Source organism: Quercus lobata, chromosome 12 (assembly GCF_001633185.2).
Source record: "Quercus lobata isolate SW786 chromosome 12, ValleyOak3.0 Primary Assembly, whole genome shotgun sequence".
Taxonomy (NCBI): domain Eukaryota; kingdom Viridiplantae; phylum Streptophyta; class Magnoliopsida; order Fagales; family Fagaceae; genus Quercus; species Quercus lobata.
Genome location: NC_044915.1, coordinates 7942961 through 7965508, shown reverse-complemented (window position 1 = coordinate 7965508; position 22548 = coordinate 7942961). Strand labels below are relative to the sequence as shown.

General features: G+C 36.0%; 1 protein-coding gene across 1 annotated transcript in view; it reads right to left on the bottom strand.

The window, feature by feature from the left end:
- Nucleotides 1-324: 324 nt before the first annotated feature.
- Nucleotides 325-22548, bottom strand: part of LOC115971846 — a 95093-nt gene continuing 72869 nt past the window's right edge. The window contains exons 45-64 of the mRNA XM_031091922.1: nucleotides 19830-19954; nucleotides 19183-19695; nucleotides 14661-15428; nucleotides 14490-14563; nucleotides 13962-14307; nucleotides 13774-13872; nucleotides 13544-13699; nucleotides 11501-11682; nucleotides 10860-11381; nucleotides 8876-9053; nucleotides 8637-8773; nucleotides 7725-7851; nucleotides 4170-4391; nucleotides 3734-4093; nucleotides 3201-3359; nucleotides 2781-3062; nucleotides 2490-2705; nucleotides 2296-2348; nucleotides 1552-1660; nucleotides 325-1062 (exon numbers count right to left, since the gene is read on the bottom strand). Of these exons, the coding sequence (XP_030947782.1) occupies nucleotides 715-1062; nucleotides 1552-1660; nucleotides 2296-2348; nucleotides 2490-2705; nucleotides 2781-3062; nucleotides 3201-3359; nucleotides 3734-4093; nucleotides 4170-4391; nucleotides 7725-7851; nucleotides 8637-8773; nucleotides 8876-9053; nucleotides 10860-11381; nucleotides 11501-11682; nucleotides 13544-13699; nucleotides 13774-13872; nucleotides 13962-14307; nucleotides 14490-14563; nucleotides 14661-15428; nucleotides 19183-19695; nucleotides 19830-19954 (4976 nt within the window). The 3' untranslated portion in view covers nucleotides 325-714. The remainder of the gene's footprint in view (nucleotides 1063-1551; nucleotides 1661-2295; nucleotides 2349-2489; nucleotides 2706-2780; nucleotides 3063-3200; nucleotides 3360-3733; nucleotides 4094-4169; nucleotides 4392-7724; nucleotides 7852-8636; nucleotides 8774-8875; nucleotides 9054-10859; nucleotides 11382-11500; nucleotides 11683-13543; nucleotides 13700-13773; nucleotides 13873-13961; nucleotides 14308-14489; nucleotides 14564-14660; nucleotides 15429-19182; nucleotides 19696-19829; nucleotides 19955-22548) is intronic.

The window sequence follows — 22548 nt, the reverse complement described above, 5'->3', positions numbered from 1 at the left end:
TATATTCTCTACATGCCACGCCAACCAATCAAGAGCCCTGAACCCTATCCATGGTCAAGCTAGAAATGCTAGTTCAATGTTAGTTTTCGTTAACGAGAATGATGAGATCTTTCATTAGTTTTCGTTAACGAGAATGATGAGATCTTTCATATTGTTCGTTTACAAACCTGGCGATTATGTCCATTGCTACCTTCGTCTTAGGTTTTAATTCCAAGACATCTTACAATTTTAGTTCATATGCTTATTGAATCTTTTTCAATTACTAGAAATAAATTTTCTTTCTAGTTGCATTGTCTTGCCTCTTGCTCAATAAAAGACCAGACATTTACAGTCTCAAAATCTTCTCTTTCAACCAAAATCGTTGTATACAAAGAGTTCGTGATGGTGATACCCTCAGAAATAAACTATTCACCAACCTACCGAACACCGGCTCCCCAGTGGAAAAAAAAGGTGACACTTTGCTGTTTTTTGTGAGCATTCATATGTTTATCCTTTTATTTTTTTTTTTCTCTCAAGCAAATATCACACTAATGAGAGATCTTTATGAGGGTGAACTATTTATCATGTTGGACGGACCATGAAAGATACAATTTTGAAAAAGATCAGGACAAGAGAGACTACTGTCACTGTACAAATCAAATATATGCATCCTGAGCAATAGTCTTTCATAAACAACCCAAACCAAAGGCACTAACTCTAATAGGAAGATAATATTCACTGTGCAACTGAAGACTGCTGCAGAGGCTGAGGGTCATCAACAACCCTCATGGGCCTCCAGTCAGATTCTTCCTTCTTTTGTCTAAGAGCAACAAAGTGAAGCGCATCACTCTGAACTTGATATATATGACAAGCCCATGGGTATGAATCTGGTGCAGACCAAACCTTCTGCTCTTCAAATACCGTCTCCTCAGAAAGTGATTCAGCCACACAGTACACTGAATCAGGTTCTGGCAGTGTGAAATTGGCAACAGCGATGCATCCTGGAGAAACATATCCCTCTGGAGCCCGTGGATGCCAAATTGATACTTGAGTTGTGTAGTCATCTAAGCAGTTCCTCCATACCTGCACGTGTAACAAGAGTCTTACTCTGTTTTATAAATTAATGAACCAGAGTGCCTATGGATCTAGTAGTCATGTTAGTGATAAAATCATCAACCACAATATGCAAATATTTGCTCAGTAACAGCCCAGAGTGATGTGATAAAATGGTTTAAGAATAATGGTGAACAAACTCAATCTCTAATGAGCTTATGATGAGCAAGAAATAAAGGTTACACACACACACACACACACACACACACAGAGTTGGACAATAAGAACATACATGATCAAGTTTCCAGTCTCGCTTTTCAAATCTCAATTGTGTCTTATATATCAACAAAATGATGTCTCACATATAGTATGTTTCACTTGCTAGCTAGGAATGAAGAGAACTAGCAATTCAAATACTATTGGGCAGCAATAGCCTCATTAAGCATAAAAGGTAGAAAGTGCAAAAGATAGTGCTAGTAAAGTTGGTCATATTATTGTAATTGACAATAAATTTCTTACCAGGTCATAACCCACTGGAAGAGCAAACAATCTGTCAATATTACGATAAACAGCAGCAACATTTGGAGGATGGCTACCAACACGAGCAATGTCCCCAATCGACACATACCTGAAGGAAACAAAGCCATTTTAAAGTTTCATGTATGATATTGAGCACACTAGAAGCATCAGATGTTGCAAAAGCATACTTTCTAAAGCTCGAAAAATGAATTCAGATTCCTATCTTAGATTCATGTTTTTAATTATTTGAACTAAGTTAAGCTCACAACTTACAAAGGCATTTTTTTCCTGGGTTGTACTGTACAAGAACAATAGGAATTGAACCTAATAAGATCTACCCTCCACCCTTTTATCACATTAGCTTTATAACTCTAGTCATCTGTATTTTATCAATATTCTGTCCTTTTCCAGTCAACCAACAATGTCAAGGAAGCTTCTGGAACTAAATCAAGTTCCTCTACAACAAGTAACCAAAAAATTATACAAATACTCCATCTGCTCTCTTCAAGAGAATAGAATCTATCACTTCTAAGAAGCTCTTAATGCAAATCTAAACATTTGGTTTTTAGTGAAACCGAACTGGGGTTGTGGCCAACAATAAAACACATGCACAGTAGAAACTAAACAGGTCCTACAAGTAATTTATAGAAAGTTGCAAAAGTTATTGTCGCTGTAAAAGAAAAGAAAGTGCAATGACTTCATATGAACTCAAATGAGGAAAAAGAAAATAGATTATGCAATTACCCATCTGGGCAAACAGGTCTCCAAATGCTACACAATCCACCATCTTGCATAACCTGAAAAACAAAATGACGTTTCATTATTGTGACTGCAGCATTACAGAAATGTAAAATCTCTAATGCCTTGCATAATTTACCAGGAGAAGGAAAAAAAAAACTTGAATGGTAATAAGTACAGTAAGGTAATTAGTAGAAAACCTGTTTTTTGCACAATGTGCAGCGCTCTTTTGATTCTTGTTCACTGCTCCAGATCTTCAAAAAGTTAACGCTATGTTTAACAAATCTTCTCTCATCAGATGCAGAACTATTTGAAGAGAGCCCTCTCAACTTTAAAATAGATTTGTTTGGAGTTTGTGGTTCTCTCCCATCAGCTTCGCTCCAAGCAAAATACACATGTCTTTGGCTTGAAGGAACCTGAGAATGGAAAATACTATTCAGAATATCAACAGACTCTTTCACAAGAAATTAAAGTTTATGATTGCGACTAACATTTAGAATTAGGAATTTCCTGTCAAACTCATATGCTTTCCACATCTTACGCACTACTGAACAGATCCTAACTGCTTGAGGTTCTCTTCCCTCTAATTCTTCAACTCCACACTTGATGACTCGGACAAAATTTTCTGATCTCCTAAAATCTTTGAGATGGAGGATCAAGTGAGAAGGCTGGTTACATCCTGCCTTTGCCAATTCCACTGCCATGAGCTCTTCCCATGGAACGTCCCACATAATCTTGCAAGGTTTTTTATCCAACTTGTCTCGAGCTAGACACTAAATTGAAAAAGAGAAAGCATGAGTGGATATCAAGCATACATAAATCATTCAGTCCATTTATTTATTTTTAATGATTGGTAACTGACTTCAAACGTAATCAATAAGGTATCAACAGATAAAGAGTCCTTTGCTAACCTGTAGCAGCATGACTCGTTTATTGGTCACTAGAACAATCCTGTTGTAAGGAACAATAAAATGCTCTTCATAATAATCAGACCAAGCAAATTTTGAGGGCTCCTTGAAAATTTCAGTACAACCAAAACGCCGACTTGCTTCTGCAAGGAACAGTATCATCTAGAAACAAGAGAGAGAGAGATGAAGAAACATCAAGAATTTTACTGACAGATTTCTTACAAACACAATTGATCAACCAACAGATAATAATTCAAATTATATGCATACATCTCTTTTAAGTTTCTAAACCAAGCTGTTATTTTGAGTAAAGAATTGCAGATATAATAATTTCAGAACTCCAAAGCCACTAAGTCACACAGAGTTAGCCCAATATTTCACCTCTCAACTTTCAAAATCTATAGAGAAGGTTGATTTATTATTGCCTAATTATGGTTGTAAAGTGTACAGGGTGCATACTCTACTGACGAGTTACATGCAAATGACAAGAAATTCAATATAGCACAAAATTAACAGAAAAGCAAAGGCAATTGTACCTGTCCTGTAGCTTCTCTCTCACAATACTCTCTAAGTACACCATCAGCATGTATAGCCCTTGGGTTTCTGATTCTTTGGTAAGTGGTCTTGCTACTGAATACCTCTAAGCATTTGGAACAACTTGCACCAATTCCTTCAACAGTCAACGAGAAAAAATCTAATGCCCCACTCACTGGTTGTACAACAAATCCTAGAAAAGCATGTCCAAGCCCACGAGCAAGGCCCAAGACACCATTCTCACGGGCACTCTCTACAGGCTTTGTAACTACACCAGACACCCCAAAAGCAACACCTTGTGCAAGAGCTTCAGTTCCTTGAATAATTCCATCACCCACCCCGGTGATTCTCCTTGACCAGACCTGATCCCATACTGTATCAGATTTCCGATTTAGATTGCACTAGTAGGTTTGCTGCTTAAGAGAGAGAAAAATTTACCTGCTTTGAACGTAATTGCAGAAACTGCCCATCTGTTGAAAGTTCTGCAAATCCTTTACTAAGAGAAGCCAATGTTGAACTTGTCATACCAAGAACATCTATTGAAAATATCAAATGTAAAGGATTGTGGATCAGATCCCTCCAGATTCGGTTTCCAATGGCAGGAACAATGGAACTTTTCCTCATGAATCTGTCTCTCTGCATCACCCTCCTTAGATGCACCTGGAATAAAGGAATTCCAATGTTATAGGGACCAGTAACCATATATCAATAACATCTTTAAGGAAAATATTGCAACATTCAGTGTTATCTCCAATTCTAGTCATTAACTCAGAAAATGGAGTTTGCAGCATTAAATAATAAATAAATAAATAAAATTTAAAAAGGAATAACTTGTATCTTAACCTCACACTTATATAATAAATTTTCTCCTTGAGATGTTAAAAGAATGTAGCATAATTTTTTTTTTTTTTATAAGAGCAAATTATTATTGTGCCCATACAAAATACTACAGAATTTGATTGGCAAAACACACACTGGAAGAAAATAATTTTTTTTATGACATAGAACCTCACCAAGGAAGAGCCCTTTGGACCCGCCCCTGGAGAGTAAACCATGGATACATGACCCCACTCACTAGAATCATGTATCATGCAATCCAAGAGAAGTGCCATTGGGGGATCAAACCTAGAATGTCTGGGTCTACAGCTCATCCCAAGCCTCTAACCACTAGGCCACTAGGTTTATAAGATGGTAACATATATGTCCTGTATTGGAGACAAATTGTTTCTGAAAATAGAAAATAAATTTTGTTATATTAATTGTCCTAAAAGCTCGCACTGTTAGTAGATGAATAATTTAATCACTTATCCTGACCATAATCTAACAAAGTTATATTATTTCTTCTTTTGAGAGATTTTGCCTGTTGCAAGGACCAATCGATTTTACTTGGGACCAATTCTCAAGTTCAGGCAGGTTGCTAGGCCATATCAAGCGTTACATTGGTGATGGGAACTGAAATCTTCACAGTATAATAATTAATACTTCCAGAGGTCCTCTACTTAAAATAAAATAAAATAAAATAAAATAAAATAAAATAAAAAAAAAGGCACAAAGAAGAGTATTGAATTTTGCCATTAACTTACATCCAAGAGTCTCAGCAGCAATTACAAATGGTAGCTGGAATTGTTACTGGATAGACAGTAGAGTGTAGCTGAAATGAGAATGCTAAGATGGGGATAATGGAAATAAATGGAAAGATAGGATTCGAAATGGAGAAATTCTTAGCTCAAAGATAGGGGTAATTCCTATTGATGAAATGATAAGAGCAAGTCACTTGAAATGGTTTGTTCATGGGTAGAGGAGAGCGATTAATGCACCAGTAAGAAAGATTGAGTTGATTCAAGATAAGGGGAAAAAAGAGAGTAGAGGAAGACCAAAAAATAACATTAGTAAAAGTATTTAAAAAGGACATGTTAATTAAGGAAATAATAGAGACAATGATTTTGGATAGAATACAATAGAGGATAAGAATATATGTGATTGACCTTGACAAATCTTGTTGAGGATCCCTAGCAAACCCCGAAAATTTTGAGACTAAAGCTTTATCGTTGTTGTTGTAGATAAAATGGTTAATATACATATTATGAACTCAATCTATGAATGTTATTATGAAAATTAATTAAGCGAGTTTGTACAATAATAGATAGAAGCTGGTCCAATAAACACGTCACATGTGATCTGCCTTCTTTTATTACGTCTGACCTTTTTTGCCTTTTTGTTGGCTTGGTAGGACCCACCACACAACCTAATTTTATTGATTCTATAGACTCCCTTCTTGTAAATAGAAAAATTATCCCTTTACTGAAGCCTAACAAACCATTTCACTAAATTATTTATTTAGTCCATCACTAAAATTTAGGAACTTTTAGAGGGGCAATTGCTTCAAGCATCACGAACTTTTCCCAAGGTGCTCGCCTTTAGCACTTAGGCGAGTGGCACTTTGCCACAACACTGCTCAGGATGCAATTGGGTGAAGGCTTCCACAAGTAAATTTGGTTCATTCAGCAGGTTCTCTAAGCCACTCCCGATGTGTCATTACATTGCTTCTTGTTGAAAAATGTAAAAATTATGGTTAAATGATTAAATTCACAATTTCCTAATAGCTTAACTTTTGGAAGAATTGGTAATTTAATTTGGTATCATGGTATTAGAGTAGGAGTTCTTGAGTTCTGTTAGAACTATGATTACGTGATTAAATTCACCATTTCCTGATAGCTAAAACTTTTGGGAAAATCAATAATTTAACTTGGTATCAGAGCATGAGGTCCTTAATTCGATCCCTACCTCATTCCACTCTACCTCTCATTTAAAATCTCATGTATTAGGCCTCACCTATTAAAAGGGAGTTTGATCTCACACATGAGGGGAGATCTTGAGTTCAATTTCTGACTTTACTCTACTTCTCATTTAAAACGTTAAAAATCTCACGTGTTGGGCCTTCTCTTATTAAGGGGAAGTTTAGGCCCACACATGAGGGGGAGTGTTAGAATTATGGTTAAGTGATTAAATTCATCATTTCTTAATAGCTTAAATTTTTGGGACAATGGGTAATTTAATAAGTTCAATCCCTCTCTCCACTTTACCACCCATTTAAAATGTTAAAAGCTCACATGTTGGGCCTCACTTAGTGCCCGTATGGGATGCACTTATAATCCAACTTATTGCTTATTTTTCCTACTATTTGCAGGTCTCAAATGAGTAACCTACTTATTTTATTAAACTTTTACCTTTTATCTATAGTACTTTAAGCAAAAATTTAAATAAGTTGTTTCCAAACAAACACTTATTAAGAGGGAGTTTGGGCCCACACGTGAGAGGGAGTGTTAGAATTATGATTAAATGATTAAATCCACCATTTCCTAAAAGCTTAACAGCTTAAGCACTTGAGACAATTGGTGAATTATCAGAAATAAAATATATTTGAAAGACAGCAGTGGGATTCACAAGCTAAACATAATGTATCTATTTGCAGAGCTGTAACAGAGAGCAGAATCATATTTCCAATTGCATGCAAAAGAAATCTGGAAAAAGATTTAATTCTTTGTTGGATTAATACTCTCTGGAAGTTGGAATGATGTGGGCAGAACAGAATACTAGGGTCCACAAAACTGCCATAAGGAAAGTGCTTCTGCTTATAGCAATTGTTCAGGAGGTAAAGTCTAATTTTGGCCAAAATGCATGTAATGAACACCAAAATCTAAAAGAGTATTATCTACAACTTTTTCATCTATCTTTGTTCAAACGGAACATCTCCATCCAAGAAAGGGAAATGAAATTTAGGTCATCATGGCCAAAATGCATGTAATGCGCACCACACAGTATTATCTAAACCATTTGCATATTATTTTATTAAAATAAATCAACTCCATCCAGGAAAAGAAAAGGAAATCAAATTTTGGTAACATCTCATACTTCCCATTATAAATAACATAGAGGAATTAGAATATGCAATATGGAAGCAATCTGTTTTCCCAGATAAGTCAGCCACCTGACCTGAATCTTGAATGCATTTCCAACAGCTGACAAGATGGGACTCCACACACCTAGAACCCCTTTTGGTCTCTGAACTGGTGCTGTCTCAAGTGACAACTTCAGCCTTAATTCTGAAACATCTATTAGGCTGAAAAAAAAGAGGGGGGGGGGGGGGGGGAGGAGGGGAATCATAAGATCTCCAACTCTAATCACAAAATATTATTTTTTCAGTAGTAGAGAAAAAATTTAGCAAGAAACCTACTACTTACATCATAAGAAATTGTTATTCAATCATTTTTTTATATTCAACTTTTTTATAAATAAGAAACTATAAATTACCATAGGTTAAAAGACTGGTATGGGGGGGAGGGGGATTGCAAAATTGTTATCAAGACCATTCACATGCATGTACTGACATAATATTGACAACTTTAGTTCTTTTCTAATTTCCATGTCCTAGATAGTCAATGATGCAAATTATCTGGCACTTGGTAGGAGAATACATGAAACAAAAACATGATAAAATAAAAAATCATGGAGACTGCAGCAGTAGCTGGATATTTTGGCAAACGATACAAAATCTTGCACATCACTCAGCCAACAGGTCTGACCAAATTGCATATCAAGATGATCTTTTGGGCAATCAAATTGAAACTGCACTTTTGGTAGATGATGGTGATATTAGAGTTGCTGTTGTTATTTTTTTCAATTCACTTGTTATTTTATATTAGTGTTAGGGTATTCTTGTAATCTTGCCATATCATTCTAATATAAATATGTTCTAGGGTATCGGCTTGATTGATTATTCCCTAAAACTTTCTTTCTTTCTTTTATATCTGTCTCTCTATTCTCCTCTCCCTCTTTTCTTCTCTCTTAACCCTAATTTTTCATACTTTACAATTCAACTGGTGGGAAGAAAGCCATATTTCTTACTCAATACGTATCTCAGGATCAACTTCAGCGACACTTGAACTTTGGGGAATGCGATCTAGCTGAAGATTATCGTAGAAATCCACCAATGCCCAAATAATTGGTTCATGAATATTCAGCCTCCAACAAGTCTCAGTTACCTATTATGTCAACATGGGTGATGATGAGATGATGAACATATACTTTCTCATGTATACAATGTAGTAAACTACACCCCAAGCATTCTATTTGATGAAGCATACCCGAATATATACATATGGGAAGACCAGTACGCCATCGCTATTTTCATTGCGAATTGTAATAGTCATCTTGAACACCGGATGATTCACATCAGATGTCTGATCAGGAGCCAAGAGCACTGGCATTAGAGTTAGAGGCAGCTGGTTATCCAGCTGCAGATGACCCAGTATCAGTTTGAACCTAGCATAAACAAAAGACACAGAAGTTGTAGAGATGAAGCATCATAATAAAATTAATGTAACGCAATTAAGAGATGAAATTGCACAGTGAACAATAACAGAGAGAATTCTCTCATTTCACTCAAAAGGATTTTCTCATTGTTATCTATGACCGTTTATACACAAACACAGGCTCTCATGTAATCAAGACACATATTTGAAGATCTACCACCCAGGAAAAGAAAAAAAAAAGAAAAAAAAAAAAGAGACCCAATAAGTTTCTATTTGGTTAGATAATGGTTAAATGATTAAATTCACCATTTTATAACATCATAGACTCTTAGAACAAGTGATAATTTATCATTGAACCAGACCTGAATTTGAACCCTGCTTCGACTCTACCTTCAACTTAAAAAGTAACAAAATATGCATGTTGGGCCCATTTATTAAGGGGCAGTTTGAGCCCACACCGAAGAAGGAATGGAGAATAATGGTTAAATGATTAAATTCACAATTTTTAAAAGCTAGGAATTCTCTCATTTCGCAAGAAGGATTGGCTTGTTGTTATCTACTCCCTCCGTCCCACTTTGTTTGTCCTCTATTCCATTTTGGGATGTCTCAAAACATTGTCATGTTTCTAAAAATAAAAGTCATTAATTTACTAATGTTCCTATTATATCCCTATTAATTTACTAATTCAATTTTTTGATAAATTTATTTAAGGGTATTTTTGGAAACTTATACATTTTTAAAAGGTAGACAAGACAATAAATGATGTTCCCTTAAAAAGTTTGACTTTTCAAACAGGACAAACAAAGTGGGACGGAGGGTGTATAACGGTAGACACAAACACAGGCTCACACACATATCAAATCAAGACATATTTGACGGTCTACCTCCATCCAAAGACATCAAAAAGGAAAAGAGACCCATCAAGTTTCTATTTGGTTATAATAATGGTTAAAAGATTACTTATCAAAAAAAATAATGGTTAAAAGATTAAATTTATCATTTCCTAACTAGACTTTTAGGACAAGTGGGGATTTATCATGAAAGTAGAGCAAGTGATTTGGGTTCAAACCCTGTTTCCACTTTACCTCCCATTTAAAAAGTTATAAAATATATTCAAAAAAAATATAAAGCTTTTGCAATAGGTGATATATTATCATTATTAAAGAATATACTAATTATAAAGAGAAAAAAAAAAAAAAAAAAAAACCACAGGTGAACTCCAATGACACCAATGCTCTAAGTCCAATGGTCATTGTCCCACTCTTTCCTCCCCACCTCCTCTCCCCCTTCCTTGGGGCCACTTCAAAAGAAAAAAGAAGTTACAATGTTGCCTTGATGATATTCACCCACAATAAAAAGAACACAGGACTAGTAACAGTCAATCTAAGACGGGAAACAGGGATAACATTTGCAACTTCATGAAACATTGCACCCTTATCTTGTTCTCCCACAAAACAACCAAATGTACTAGTGTCAATTGAATCAGCACAATTTTATCTAAATCATCTGCAAAAACTATTAAGAAATGAAAAAAAAAAACTTCTTAGCAATGGGTGGACTGTTTCCCACCGGACAAAGGAACTATCCAAAGTTTTGCAGTCAAACGGTCTTCTATCACCCAATAGGAGATAAAAAGAAAGCAGAAAAATCAATAACCCTAAATTGCATATCTTGTAGAAGTACAGGAGACTATTAGTTCAATCATGATGAGAAAACTCATAAGCTCATTGTGACTACAGGGAAGTAGAAGCCATGACTTTTTTCTGTGCCTAGGGTTATGAGAAAAAGGACTAAAACATACATAAAATGCTCTTACCTGCTAGTTGTCCCACCATCATAGCCAGTTGAATATGAAATGGAAACTCGCTCCAAGTACAAGTAGGAAATCTCTTTTGGTCTTTGGTCAACAACAGAAACCCCAACAACTCCCAACTCAATTATGAGCTCCACAGGTGCAGCATTGTTCTGCACCATGCTCTGTATTTGAGAATTTCCATGGATTCCAGTCACTGTTGGGCTTGTAATCTCTTCATGTGAACTTGACCCTGGTGTCTTGCCATCCATGAACCTAGCAACCGTGATATCATCCATTTCAACAACTAGGAAACACAATCCTAGTTCCTGCTCCTCTGCAGAAATTAATCCATTCCTTTCCAAATTGAGTTTCCAGACACTATTGCTATCATTACCAGCAACTTTAGCATCTATGAATTTTTGGCCATAGGGATCCTCCCAAGAGAAATTGGTGGTTGAAAGAGGTTGCAACTGAATCCAGGCATCTTCACCAAATCCAGACTGGCGAATGCTGATTGTTTGACCAAGTGATCTGTTCTCAATTCTGTTTAAGAAAATCTTTTGCATGTGAATCACTGAATGTGTGTGTGTAGAAGCACTGGTAGATTCCTAACATGGATTTTTATTTTGCTAAGTACGTAACTAAGCTTGAAGGAAACGCACCTGATAGGACCATTGGCCGATCCAAGACGGAATACAACGATAAAACGTGATCCTTCTTCATAACCTCGAATTTCTGTTCGCAAAAATCTTCGATCACCGTTGGGCCCCCTCAAAACCAGGAATATGGTATCCTCTTTTACAATTTGTACAGGAAATGACCAATTGGTATCTTCTAATCGGACCTGACGTATGTTATGAAAACTTGACCAAATTAATTTACAATGATTACCTTAAGATCATTAAAGATATAATAATCATGAATGGGAGGGATATTCTATGCACATAAAAGTTAGTGATTTCATACATAAAAAATGGAATTTCAAACAACGGTGTATTTTCCATAATACAGAAGGATGGGAGAAGCTGCCCGACCATTAAAATTCTCTGATTCCCTCCAATTTTGAGCAAGAATTGAGACACATAGCATTTAAAAAATCCAATGGTCCCAGAAAATTCATGTAAACTACAAAACAATCAGATAAATGCCACATGTTTCACACCTAACTTTAAAAGGATTGGCAATTTAAATGGGAAGGGGTCTTCCTCAAGATTAGAAGAACAAACTTATAACATCTCATAACAGCAATAGCCATGCAACTTTTTATCAAATTTTATTAGTTTAATCTAACTCTTGTTTTCTTTTGATTTCTTTTATTTCCCTTCTCAGTGAATCTTGTTTGACAGCTTTTTGAGTTGACATAGGATATATTAGGGAATTCGTCTACATGTGCATGTGGTGGGTTAAGGTTTAGGAGGATTTGGGGATCAAGGGTCTAGAACTTTTTAAAATGGTGTTTAGGGTTGAAGAATAAATAGGATTCAGTCGGGAAGAAAAAAAACATGATTTAGGGTTGAAAAGAGGGAAAAAAAAATGGAAATCAAATTTCCCCACAATCTGTGAATACCGTGAACAGTGTAGATGAACAGTAGCATGAACATGTGCATGCACGGTATCTGTGAATGGTGACAGAATATCAAAAAGAAAGAAATAGAGTGAGAGAAAAGAAAGGAAATGCAATAATGCCAACATGCCTCAATGCTAGAAATCACTAAATATTTTATTGATCAACTCCTTTTTTGAATACAATCACACACTTGTATAGACCCAAAATCTCAACTTCTAATAGAACTAGGACTCCTACTTTCACTAGTAAACCAAACCCTAATTGAATTAAACCAAAGCCCACACATAAATATTAAATACCCATAAACTAAATAAGATTTATAAATTAATAAAATAAAACCTAAGGGCCCACAACTATGGTCTGTACCCAACAATTACAGAATTACTAAAATATCCTTGACTCTAGAATAACCAATAAAACATAAAATATTACCTATTGAAAAAATATAATAATAAAATAAAACATAAAAGAAAATATAAAAACATAATTAACTACCATGGATACTTCTTCTTGGACTTTGCCTTAACCTTAGGCTTCCAAAGTGGATATTGCTTCTCTAACCACTCTATGGACTGGATTTTGCTCTTATACCAGATTTTACGCAGGATGAACCAAAATTTTGCAACAGAAAAACTAAATAACAGGAAAATTAAAGATAAATAACCAAAAGGTCAAAGCCTAGGCTTTCTTGGAGTTAGCACGCAGCATGAGAAAACCACTAGGAGTCAACACCTAGGGTTGGCCAGAGTCGGCACCAGACCATGGAGACAATTTCAATAGAAATTTTATTCATCAAAATCCCTTTGATAGGAGTACAAAACTTTCCTCATTTGGACTACTAAACTCTAAATCTAACCGACATACCCACTTATCATGGGAGTCATTACACACTTCTACCAAGGAAGTCTTGCCACAGCAACCAAATTAAATATCTAGCCATACACTCTGAAGATGCTTACCAAACACAATCCCAATATGGGAAAGCATTCAAAACTTGAAATAATATCAAATTCAAAAGGGTGTGACATTTCAAGGTAAATTGATAGTAAAAAATCTTTAAGTAGGTAAAGGCACACCAATGAGTGGTGAAACATGCATAGGAGATTAACAGTACTGCAACAGCAACCAGTCTACTAACCTGGAGCTTATCTAAACCACCTGTTTCATGATGTACAAAGGATATTCTTGAATCAGAAGCACGAAGAACCTTAGGTGCATCTTCACTGCAAAACTTAATAAATATGTCTTGGCCAAGTCTGTTTGTAAATGTCATGAATGGTCGGACAGAAATTACCTAAGAACAGGATAACGAGTCAGAAACTATATAACTTAACACGATTTATATGAAGCTCCCAACTTCTTAACTACCTTTGTAGGAACAGATTGATAAGCGCATGGTTTTGTAGAGATAAAAAGCTGTATACAGTTGCCATCAGCATCATAAGCATAGAGATTTAATGATCCATCCTAAAGACAAAAGAAAATTTGTTCTTAATAAACATTCTATCTTTGCTTGAAAATATGATGACATCAAATAGGATTGATATTGAAAATACCATGTCACCAAGAGGAGAAAGATCTTCAACAGGTCCAAAATGTTCTTGGCCAGATTGAGAAATTGACACTGCGAGACCCAACATATTAAAATTCAAAGCAGAAGCTAATGTGCAACCTTCAATTATTTCTTCTTCAGTTATCTCCTCCAATAATACTTCGTTTTTCTTCTTAGACAGAAAATGAAGACCAATCCTTGTATCTTTCTTCCCTGACAAATCTAGGAGCCTAAATGTAAGTGGGGGACATCTAGCAACTTCAAACCAATAAGGAGCATGGACTCTAACGATCTTTGCCAGCAATGGCTGTTCTTGATCATAATTCTTCTCAAGAATGACTTGAACAATCCTGAATACGTCATTATTTAGGAGCACAATAGAAAAAAGAAAAAGAAAAAGAAAAAGAAAAAGAAAAAGAAAAGAAAAGACTTCAATATATAGGGAAAAGTTAAACAATACACAGAACTTAATAAGGAAAAGATTAAACAATAAAAAAAAGTGTGAGATAAAGTGTGAAGCAGATATTGGAACCTTCCAGATATTGAACTTCTCAAACTTAATGTTTTAGATGGAATTCGATGAGGATCAGATAAAGGAACAGCTTCCTATAACAACCAAAAAAAATTAAAGGGTCAAACGTGACTACTATATCTGAAGAAAGAAAACATTCCAGCAGAAAAGGTACAAGAATATAACTCTTACATGCATAGGAAGCCATCCTCTTTGCGGAAGTAGTGAGAAGAACAAGGGATTTCTTATGTCAGCACTGTAAACCTTTTCAGTTTTTCCTGGACCAAATATTCCTCTAGAACAGTCAACAAAATGACCACTTGGTTGCATCTCAAGAACAGAATATTCAGCTGTAAGGGGAAGAAAATTCGTAATAGACAGTGGAGACTTGACGACAAGAGTCCAGTCCTGAATAGGATCACAATTGATGTCTTTAGCAATCTCTGTTGATTGTATGCTCAAGCAGAACCACAATTTATGTGAACCACTTGATGAAGTTCCACTTATCCGGGTGCAGTATAACAGCTCCTCAGACTCGATAAGGGTTGATACACATAGTTCAGAACATACATTTGGCTTACCAGAATCCATTTGACCAGGCCTATCCACTACAGAACTCCAAGTATATTCACTAGGATTAATGGAACTATAAGGTCTTAATTGCAAGACATACATTCCAGATTGTGACAAACCAGACAGAGGAAGGGGCACAGTGTCTCCAGGTTTCAGTAGTCCTACAGAAATGTCCTTTAATTCACGTATTATTTGTTTTCTACTCCTGATCCATCTCCTTTGCCTTGCGTGGTTCACAAACTTTGAAGGATCAAAAGAATCGGGCCATTTTAGCCTTTGAACATCTGGACCATAAACCCAACCATCAGCATCATTGGTAGATGTCTTGTCCAAATGCCAATCATCAATCCATTCCCAACCCATTGGTAACTCAACCTCAGAAATTTCCTGCAAAATCAATGGTGTTTAGACACAAGCTCACAGCTCCAAAATCAGTCATTGAACTTGGCCTATAAAAGATCTTTAACATCTGAATTATGTCATTTTTTTTTTCTAACAATGTAAAGCTGGAATATATATATATATATATATATAAATAGAAACAGTTCATTACATTGTTATGCATTCATTGTTCCAATGCACATTTGCAATGATTAAACATTATGATTGCGCACTATATGATAAGGAATTACAAAGTCGTGTTATTGACACCCAGTCAAATCAAGGTCCACCATGTTGGTGACATTCAATCCAAAAGCTAAGCAGTTAAGAGAGATTTTTTGGGGTGAGGGGGGGAGGCCTCCAGTAACCTGAACCAAGCAGGGACCTTGAACAGGTAGAATAGTAATGTGGGACATTGTCCATGGTTATTGGAAGAATTTTTTATTATTATTAAATTTTATTAATTTATTTTTTTGTACTTATTTTGGATTTTCTAGAATAGGGTTTCATTTTCCCTGATGGTTAGCAGGGTGACTTGTTTACTGATGTTGGTCAATGTTTACAACTAGTTGTGAAGTATAGGGTTTTACTTCTCTTGATGGTGCGCAAGGTGACCTGTTTATTGACGTTGATGACTGGTTGTGAAGTTAATTTATTTTACTATTATCTGTCCTGATATTACTTATGCTGTTGGTGTGGTTAGTCAGTATATGCATGCTCCCTGTCAACCTCACTTCAATTCAATTTGTCGTATATTGTATTATCTAAAGGGTAAACTTGGATGAGAATTGTTGTATAAGCCCTTTGTTCTCTGTCCGTGATAGGTTTTAGTGATTCTAACAAGATTAGGGAAAAGCCCCTACACATTGAAGGGAGATTACTTCTTATAAGCACATTCTCATGTGCTTCCCTAGGCGATGTGGGACCTATGAAGCACGGGTGCGTTTCCAGACTAAGGTGCGGGTGCAGGATTCGGCAATTTTTGAAAAAATAGGGTGCAGGTACGGCAATTAAAAAATTATTAAAAATATTTTTATTTATATATTTTATATATTGCTAAGCATGCTTTTTTATATAATAATAATAATAATAATAATAATAATAAAGTTTTTGACACTTGAATTATTGACAGAGGTATTAAAATAGATGAGGCTTCTCATAAAAAATAAATAAATAAATAAATAACGACTTGACTTAGTGACTCACGTATTTGGTCAGCTCAAAAATAAAATAAAGGATATATGTGGTACTTATTAAAATAGGTGTAGCTTCCCATTAAAAAAGAAAAAAAAAAAAAAAAAAAAAAAAAAAGAAAGAAAGAAAAAAAAAGGGTAGATGTGGCTCTCACGTGTTTGGTCAGAGAGGCATGAGAGCCACAAAGAACCAAATAAAGCTTTTAAGCTTTCAAGTTGTTCTTATCAAAAGAAACAGAACAGTTCAAAAAAAGAAAAGAAAAAAAGAAACAAAACAGAACTCACTCAAGAAGACGAAGCAAAGAAGAAGACGAAGAAGCAAAGAAGAAGAAGAAGAAGAAGAAGAAGAAGAAAGGGATTAAGGCCGGTGAAGAAGAAGAAGACGAAGAACAGTGAGTTACGAACTGATACGACCCAGAGAAGTCTTTGAATTTTAGCCTGAATCGGCGGTTTCACCCGATACGGACCGATATGGCTTGAGTCAGCACGAATTAGCCCGATTCAGCGTGAATTGGCCCGAGTCTGCATAGAGTCGGCGTGAGCCTAGGAAAAAAAAAGGACGCGGCACCGATGCGTAGGCAGCAGCATCGCTCGCGCGTCACCATGTCGGACGCGGGTGCGGCAGCCGTTTTGCCACATCTGTGCATCTTAGTGTGGGACTCTAGGATTGCTTCTCCCACTGGTCCTTCACAATCCACCCCTCTTACGGGCACACGCGTCCTCTCATGTGGGGCCCACATGTCCGGATAGGAGATGACTAATATCACTTGTAACGACCCCACCCCCCAACTGTGTAAATATTGTTCATTTTGGAGCCTACATCCCTCATGATTTTGTTCTCCTCCCAAAGCACACAGCAGTGGGGGAAAAGACTTCTACACATTGAAGGAAGATCACTCTTTATAAGCACATCCTCATGTGCTTCCCCTTACGTGTGTGCCCGTAACAGGGGTGAATTGCGAAGGACCAGTGGGAGAAGCAATCCTGGAGTCCCACATCACCTTGGAAAAACTTAGGGATGTGCTTATAAGGAGTGATCTCCCTTCAATGTGTAGAAACCTTTTCTCTCATTGTTGTGTGCATTGGGGGGAGAACAAAACCGTGAGAGGTATGGGCCTCAAAGTGGACAATATCTACATAGTTGGGATGGGGTTATTACTTTAAGTGAAAATCACTATTTTTTATCAACTTAAACTTTTGGGACAAGTGGTAGGTCATCATTACCTTTGTTAGAAGCAATCTCGTCACCTAAAGTAGTAAAAAGCAAAATGTTGTTGCCAGCTCTAATTCTAAAGCTGAGGATAGAGCTATCACTCATATTGCTTTCGAGTCCCTCCCTCATGACTTGGGTATTGATTGATGCAGGGATTTTAAGGGGGCTTCTGTTTAGGTTTAGAATTGATTAAAGGAAATGCGAGTTGCTTAGAACAAGGAACAAGGTATGAAAAAACCTTCCTTAGAGAAATCCATCTCTAGAAAATTGCACTAGGCTAATCTATGTAATTGCATTCAAAGACTAATCAAAAAGTAACTACAATCTGGTACTTATACTAGTTGTTCGGCATTGGTAGCCTTCTAGATGCTTGACAAGTGTCTAAATCCTATTGGCAAATGCTTAAGAAATCATATAACTAACTAGTTACAAGAGAATTAGGATGCAAATACTTGAAACGCCCTGCATCATTGATGTTCCTATTCATGTAGATGTATTATGACAATAGGCTGCTATATTTATTGCTAAAAATCTTGCTTTCTAGGAGTGTATCAAACATATCGAAGTTGACTGTTGCTTTATTCAAGATTTGTTGACATGGATATAGACTATCAATCAGATTTCAGTTTGGTGATATCTCACAAAGCCATTATTTTGTGCCCGCTTTCAATGATTGTCTTTTATGCTTGGCGTGTTTGATCTTCATGTTCTATCTTGCTTATATTAGCTTTTTATTTTGTATAAGTGTAAGGATATTTTTGTAATCATTCTATACTTCTTTAATATAAATATCTGCTAAGGCAAGGGACGAACTAACATAGCCACAAACCTGTTCTTAAACATCTCCCTCCCCCCCCCCCCCCTCTCTTCAATCTCTTATCCTTTAATCTCTCCTAACCTAATCTCTAATATTGTACAACTCGAATGAAAAAAATGAATTATAGAATAATCTATATCACACTAAATTATTTAATGAACTTGGTCACAAGACAACAAAAGAAAAAAGGGGGAAAACTTGAATTTTTTTTTTTCAATTAGCAGCATCAATAAAAGAGAAAAAAAAAAAAAAAAAAAAAAAAACAAAAACAAAAAAAGAATCCATATTATTCAAGAAAAACTAATGGGTTATGGAACTGAAGAAGAGAAGAAATAAAAATAACAACTTAAGCAGTATAGATGACACCAGCCCTTGTACCCACCTAAACTGGAGTTTAAAGGTGACTATATTTTGCATTAGTGATACATCCATCATGTGGTAAAGAAAAAGAGTTGAATGAAGAGGAGGGGGGGTTGAGGAATCCCACATGGTAACGGTTCCAAGGCACTTGGGAAACATTTTTTATTAATAACTCACCTTATGGGGGCTTCCACCTTTGGAAACATCTGGGCTTGATTGAACCGAGCAGCCAACCCAGCCAATGGTTGGGTCACACTTTTCAGTTTCAAAAAACTCGTCTGTTTTAACATTTCTACCATCAATTTGTAACCCTTTAGAATTACTTGCACCATCTTGTAGTCTCACGTTCTCTGTGGAAGCTTTGGATACAAGGCACAAATCAAGTATAAAATCTGTATTGTTATGTACTGAAACCAGAGACCTGATATTCACATATCTGTTCCCATCCTTGACACTTACTTCACTGGCAACAACGTCATTGCCTAACCGCCAACAAGCAGCAGGTGCTGCATAGTTTAGCCTCACAGTAGTCCAAGGCCCTTCTTTGCTAGGACTAATCTGAATATGTCCAGATTTTCTCTCAGCACAGACAGGTTGATTTCTGCTCTCAACTTCAGGTCTGGGTGACATAACTACAGCACATCTTATTCTCCCACATGAGCTTTTATTTTTATCACTCTGAATCATATTCTGCATGAATAGTGTTAATGTAAGAATTGAATTTTCTAATTAAAAATTTAATATCTAACTATAAGGGGCGAACAATAATATATTCAACCTTCCAAGATACATAATAGACAAGCAAATGTGAAAAAAAAAATCACCACAGATTCTATCGAGGATAATTCTATCCAGGTCAATTTGCTCTGATAATCATGTGAATATGAACTGTTTTGGATGTTTTCTACTATCTGCTTCAGGGGGGCTGAAAAGTATCCAATTGGATCACCTGAAAAACCAGAAAATAAGTTAATAATGAAAAATACAATGCAGTTATTATTAAAAGCAACTACAATGCATGGTTAAAGGAGTTTATTTACAGTTCCTGAAAGATAATGTCTTTGTAAAATAACTTATTTGTTATTAGGTAAGAGATTTATTTAGCATATTACACGTTTGCAGAATTATAGGAGGGCACAAAACATCCATGTTGTATGATCTCCAGTCAAAACTGCTACCCCAAGGACTTGAAAAGGAAAGAAATTACAATAACATTACAGGCGTGCTGTTCTGTAGCAGTAGTCTACTAGGCAAGGGAGTGAAGGATAAGGGATTTCTTGAAATGGAGAATATGAAAGAATGGAGTAGTAGATTTTGCAGATCCGAGAATTCTGCTATAGCAGACTTGGAAACTATGGTGTTTGGCTGGGATTTCTAGAGGATTGAGGCATATGAGAGGAGAAATGAAATTTACGTGGTTTAGGTCAAAATCTTGACACTTGAGCTTAAATAAATGGACTGGAAAAAAATTTTGTAGAGAAACAAAAAAAACCTTGCTGCTGTGACTGAAATCTGAGGGAGATGATTTACCCTACAACTCAAAGAACAAGGATCAAAATCCCAAGCTCTGATACCTTTTGATGCAAGAAGATTAATACTTTCATTTTCTAGAGAGAGAGATTCTCGTAAGGGAATTCACGCCTCAATCCAAACTCAAATCTGAAATTCTGATTTTGATACAGGAGCCTAATGCATTACAAGGATGATGATGAAGCAACCCAAGAGAGTGGCATGGTGACATGGCACAAGGAAAGGAAAGCCTGAGAGTTCATTTCACATGTGTAACTATATCCACATGTGCCAAGCTGTTGTAGTATTTGAAATTGGAGGGAAAATTAGTTATTGGCACATGCATTGATGTGCATGCTAGATTTTAGAAAGTTGTTGGAAGTAGAAGGTATCTAGGTCAGGTTTTGGTGTACAAAACAAAGGTTTTATGGTTAGGATCGACTTATGTGTGAAGGGAGAATGATTCTTGGAATTTGGGTTGAAATTTTCTGCAGAACACAAATATGGAAATTCTGCAGAAATTTTCTTTCTTGGCCAGGTTCTTTCAAAGGATTTAGTTCAGGTTGTGCAAGATCAAGAAGGCTATGGAGTCAAGTATTAGTGGGAAAAGGTAATTCTCGGAGCCATGTGTTCAGATTTAGGGATTGAATGGGGCAAATGAAGAAAAGCAGGTTCTTAAAAACAATTTCTGCAATCTGGTTCTGTGTGAAACAGGTTGGTTCTAGGGTGTTTTTTTTACTTGGTTTAATCAAGAAAAAAAGATGATATGATGCTTGGAACTAAATCCAAGACGTGCATTGAAGAGCAGCTCGGTTTGGGAGAATTCTGCTTTGGCCCAATCTGACTGCTACCAGAAATCCCATCAACTCCAAGGGAACAAGGATCAAAACACAAGGCTTTGATTCCAAAATGATGCTAGAAACAAAATACTTGCATTGAGAGAGAGAGAGAGAGAGAGAGAGAGATTCTAGAAAGAAGGCGAGAGAGAATGTAGAGAAGAAAGGGAATTCACACCTCATTCTATACTCACATATTAAATTCTTAATTTTACTAACAATCATTCTTCCTTTACAATGCATGTACAAGGATATTTATATCCTAAGAGTTGGTTATTGGGGATAACATCATCCATAACTAAGTCACATTTATCACATGCTAGAATACAATTGTAACATATCAATCACATGCTATATTTAATATAGCATCTGAGTGTGCCGCCAACTAATTTTTCCTCCAATTTTAGAACAAACTTGCAACATTTGGATTTAGCTACAATAACTATATGGCAACTGTGAAATTCAGTCCTTAGGCTTGGCTGGCCTTGTCACCACTTGTGTCATCACCGTGCCAAGTCGTCGTCATCCGTGTTACACATTAGACTCCTACATCTCCCCATGTTTTCTGTAGGGAAAAATCTGTTGTCCATTCTGTAGTCCAGTGGGCATCTTATTGTTCTTTGAGTGGAGAATCCTCATCTATTCCGTCCCCAGCAATAATTTTTTTATATAAGTAAAGCAATATTTCAAATTTACAAAACTTTAGGGGGGCTAGATGGAGATGGAAGCTCTTTGACTTCTTCTGTTTATTAATAAAGTTCAGACATTATTCATTAAAAAAATGTTTTCTACCAAATAACAGAATATAGTCTTGGTGGCTTGGTAAATATTGACTTCCAACTGTGAGGATTTCTTTCTATTGCACAAAACCATAGCCTAAGAAAATAAGTAATGCTAAATGTGGCATTGCATTGCAAACAACAACAAGCTGTTTTCAAGAACATTCCAATGCTTGGAACATACATCCTTGATACGTGCAAGTCTTTGCATTTCCTTACTTCTTTTGTCAAGCCAGAGTTATGAAGACTGACTTTATCTGATGCTGAAGGCATCACTTTCCCCAGAAATAATCTTACTAGTTTTGGATAGAAATATACGTATGTATACATATATAAATTCATTGTACGCCATAAGTAGAGCCATTTTTTTATAATTTTATGGTGTCCAAATGCAACAATAAAAGATGTAGGAAAAACAC